The sequence below is a fragment of the Lates calcarifer genome, linkage group LG19 (genome assembly GCF_001640805.2).
Source record: "Lates calcarifer isolate ASB-BC8 linkage group LG19, TLL_Latcal_v3, whole genome shotgun sequence".
Taxonomy (NCBI): domain Eukaryota; kingdom Metazoa; phylum Chordata; class Actinopteri; family Centropomidae; genus Lates; species Lates calcarifer.
The window spans coordinates 9605530-9609892 of NC_066851.1; the positions used below are offsets into that span (position 1 = coordinate 9605530).

A 4363-nucleotide genomic window follows, 5' to 3' on the forward strand; every position below is an offset into this window, starting at 1 on the left:
TCTCACAGGCAGACTCCTGCACTCCGTGTGCCTGCAGTGCCAGTGCCTCATGCGCCTCATCTTGGGGGGTGTGCAGCAGCCCTGTAAGGTGCCACAGAGTTGTCAGGGCTCACAATAAGAGCATGTTCAGTATTTCTTAAACATGTGATATTCGTTAAGTGTCTATTTGATGGATTATCAGACAGCCATACATGTGTTCAATTTCGTCTGTGGTAAATCTTAGAAGGATTGCAAATTGTTTTCTTTTGTAAATAAGTACACAAGCAATCCATATCATTACATCATTTAATGATAAGCATATGATAGACTTACAAAAACATCTTTGCACAGTGCTGGAAGTACAAAACCATCTAGCTATAGTGTTTCATTTACTCAAGAGAAAGAGAGCTGGGTGAGGTCTTTTGCACAGGCTGACTTTACTGTCATGCCTTTAATTGCATTCTACTGCCAGCTGACAGATTAGCAGTAAAACCGGCCCTCACTCCCTTAACTTTAAGCTTGGTCACTAGTAGTAAATAGCAAACAATATGGGCAAAGAGTCTTAAAACCTCAGGAATGTAGTTGGGTATTTCCCTGACTTATCACCTTCAAGGTAATCTGAACCCTTGCATCTGGGATAATCTCATCTTTATTTTTACTTGATAAAGGGCGGAATGTGTCAGCGTCTCAATGTGTCAAACGAAGAGCCGAGAACCACACAAAAAAACAGGTGATAAAGCATTTCAGCATGATTCATTCATCCTTTCAAATACTTATAGAGGTATTTTGATAAAGTCAACACTCGCTCCACGATTGATCACTCCGTCTCCTTGTGGAGGCACCACACCAGCGTCTGCCCTACTCCGGTCATCGTCAGCACGCGGAAGCCAATCTTCTCCAGCTTGTCCAGCACCAGGCGCGGTGGGTCGTCCACATGGTACTCGGAACTAAACGAGCATAAACACAAAAGTCATTGTACTTTCCACAGATGTGGGATTTCTCTGTCTTTCAGTAAACTTTGCTTGGAAAGTAGAATGCTGTTAATTGTTCTGGTGCTTGTTCACTTCCTCCCACACCTTGGTTCATTTCCCAACAGCATTTGAATCAGATTGCCAATGACAACACTTCCCTGATCTGTATTCTATCAGCTTGAATGGTTTATGCGAAATCTGTGAAGCAGCAGCACTTTTTTTTCCCCCTTGCTCCATGTGAACTGATCTCAGCTCTGTCGTCAACATGTACATGTTAGCTGCCAAAATGAAAGAAACACCAGCGTTAAGTGCCTAAATATGGAAATAGGGCTCGGTGTGAGCACATTTATAGTACACCTGGGAGTTGATTGTGTGTGTGTGTGGAGGTCAGCATTGGAAAAGTTCCATTATGGTTTACAGTTTCCAGGTTGGGTGATGGTGGTGGAAATGCTTGAAATTGATGAAATCATGACAAAAATTCTTCATCATATGAGCGACATTTAAGTCTTGGTGCTTTGGTGAACGAAGCTGAACTATGTTCTGTTTATATTCTGTCTTCAGGTGTTGCCCTCACTGGACAGGTTACCTGCCACCTTTACTTCACTGTATGTCCACCCACTACAATGACTGATAGCCCCCATTTTCAATACTCACAAATTGTTTCCCAGCATGGTTGTTTTCCTTGCTCCCAGGTAATTCATGACAGCTGGGTCAGAGTATTCATCCCCCACATTTGTTGGACCATTCTCCTGAAAGACAGAAATTAAACACATTAACTACACAGCTGATAGTTTATTCTAGATATCATGAAATTATTGCTTTGCTAAAACAATATCTGCTGCCTGTTATTTGTGCAGCTCTTGCTGCATAGGACTGGCTACACCTGCAGCCCTCTGGCAGGTGCGGATCATAATCTCTAATATCTGGACAGACTAAAAATAGATGATCCAATACTCAAAGGCTATAGAATTAGGTTGTTCCACTCGTGCAGACAACAAAATGAACATGCGCAACAAGAGGCCGACAACTGGGCAACATGTGTTTTTGATTTAGGGCACCATGGCAAAAACACACAACCATACGCACGCTGTTTGCTCCGCTTGTAGTCCTGACTGTTTGTTGTTTCCACCATGCAGAATATTACAGGCCGCTGCATAACTGGAATCTGCAAGTGGCGACTTTGATTGATTAGTAACATGGGCAGCGTCGAGCAGCCAAATAAATAAATCCCTGAATCTCCCAACTCGAGCGCTTGTCTCCCTCCTTCCTAAACGCACGACACGAGTCATTTACAGACGCGGGAATACGCACCAGTCGGATCTGCGTACTGATGAGCATGTAAGGCATCCCGTCTCCCCCGGTGCTGGACCGTTATTCCCCTGGGAGTGACTGAGGAGGTTTCTTCACAGACGCGACGGTCCCCCTCTTCAACTTGCGCTTCTGCTGACAGCTCTTTGCGGAATGCGGAAACACCCACCGTGACGGACCAATCACAACTCCTTTCTCAGCATCTGTCAACAGTGCTGCTTGCTCTGCACAGAGTCTCATTGCTCAACTGTGATCAGTAGTTTGTTGACATGAGATATGTTGGCCAGTGTGCCAGTGGCCAGTGTATCAGAGGAAATGCTTATGTTGCAAAGTTCACAGACATCGTTCTGTTTAATTAACCAGCCCAGTCTTTTTCTTTTTTCAGAATTATACATCCTTAGTGCACAAGTCCACTTTAAATTCTGTGGCCGGGAGAGTACAGATCTTCTGTCTGGCGTTTTCACCTGTATGGAGTAATTTGTAAAGCAAAACTAATAAGACTTGAACTCTCAAAATTAACCATTGCTGTAGCCAGCTCTTTTTATTCCAGCCCATATTTTCTTGCTTTGTGCACAGTTTTGAAACACTCTGTCCACCATGTCACAAGGATTCAGTTTTGTAATACATTTGCTTAAAAAAAAAAAAAAAAAGCATATACACATCCATGTATTACATTGAACCTACACTGTCTGGAACTCTAATATCCTTCCCAGAGATTTATTAATTTCCTCCACGGTGCAGTAATAATAATTTTGGATCGGCCTTACAACTGAGAGGGAAATGAAAGACATAGACCAAAGGCAAACAACAATGGCAGGGGCTCTGATAAAATCAGCAATATGAAAATAATGTCTCACTGATGCCAGCAGAGCCCGATGGCCATTCAGTTAAGCCTTTGCATGTCATGCTGTGTGGAAAGGGTGATTTAAAGCCATATCAGAGCTTCATATTGTGATGGTAGGCGGCCATGAATCTGAGCAAATCAGAACTTCAAAAATACCCTGTACCACAATGAATACTGAACACAAAATCTTCGCTACAGTGGTTTGCCATACAATAAAATGACAAATTGTTTTTTTTTTTTCTTTTTTGATATTGTACAGTATATTGTTGCTGCTTTTGCTACAGCTCTGCAGTGTGACATTGCATGGATGCTGTTTGTTTACTGTCAGATGGGTCTGCTGTGACGGTGTCAGTACCGCCTCATGAAATTATACAGAGCCTGTAAGCCCCTTCATTCAGAGGGACACAGGTGCTTGCTGAGGGTTGCTGGGAAGATTGCCACCTACTGGCTTCCGAGGTCATTGTCATCCAAAGTTGGTGTGACAGTGATTGTCTGTGATTTGTCCACCATGTCTTTCACACTGGTCACACCCACGCACTGTGCATTTAAGTTGATAATAACAATTATATTACATTGACCTTGGAAAGCAGCCACTTGTTGATTGACAACCAGCATCCGGTTGTCTTAGAGAGGAATGGGCTTCCATTTTAATCACTTGTGGCGTGACAAATGAAAGGGAGTTCCTGAGGAATGTCTCTTTTCTCATGTTTTATCTGTCCCTGTTAACCTGAGACCTACTTCAGGAAAGAAAACAGGAAAGCAGCAGGGTTGTTGCTGAAGCCCCCAAAAACAAACCAGAGACCCCCCACCCCGTCCCTCTTGTCAAAAAGAACACTCTCTCCAAACATGTTCCTGCCTGAGCCAGTTCCTGTGCTCCTGCAGTGTCTTCCTGCGCCGTCTCATCTGCTGCTGGTTATTGGAGTCCAGGGTCACCCTCTTCTGTGACCTGTGGTGACAGTGGAGCATGTCCCTGGTGGGTCTGCAGGAAGCAGTTTGATCTTTTGATGAGGCCTTTGCCTTCACCTTCTCAGCTAAAGTGTGATGGCCTGTTGCAGGAATGCTTCTGTCAAATAATACTAGTAGTGTCATAAAGAATCATCTGCAACTTAAAAGACCTTAACATATAAATGAATGTAATTTTCTTACTCTATAGTCATAAGAATACAAATACCTCTAAATAACTATTAAAATAAAAGTTTTTTTGTTTGTTTGTTTTTGCAACATCTATTAAAACTGCAACAGGAGATAAAACACATCTTCC

At 43.0% G+C, this 4363-nt stretch overlaps 1 protein-coding gene across 1 annotated transcript; it reads right to left on the reverse strand.

Annotated features, from left to right (window-relative positions):
* Positions 1 to 267: 267 nt before the first annotated feature.
* gchfr (GTP cyclohydrolase I feedback regulator) lies at positions 268 to 2429 on the reverse strand. Its single transcript, XM_018690014.2, has 3 exons — positions 2262 to 2429; positions 1605 to 1699; positions 268 to 926 (listed from the first exon to the last, which is right to left on the reverse strand). The coding sequence occupies exons 1-3, from the start codon at positions 2295 to 2297 to the stop codon at positions 797 to 799; spliced, it is 261 nt and encodes an 86-aa protein (XP_018545530.1). The 5' UTR covers positions 2298 to 2429; the 3' UTR covers positions 268 to 796.
* Positions 2430 to 4363: the final 1934 nt, after the last annotated feature.

Bases quoted from the DNA above. Each gene is read 5' to 3' on its own strand.
- gchfr (XM_018690014.2), bottom strand. From the start codon at position 2,297: ATGCCTTACATGCTCATCAGTACGCAGATCCGACTG. The intron at 1,700-2,261 runs GTGCGTATTCCC...TCTGTCTTTCAG, and splicing joins TCAGTACGCAGATCCGACTG to GAGAATGGTCCAACAAATGT. The intron at 927-1,604 runs GTGAGTATTGAA...ATGCTCGTTTAG, and splicing joins ACCATGCTGGGAAACAATTT to TTCCGAGTACCATGTGGACG.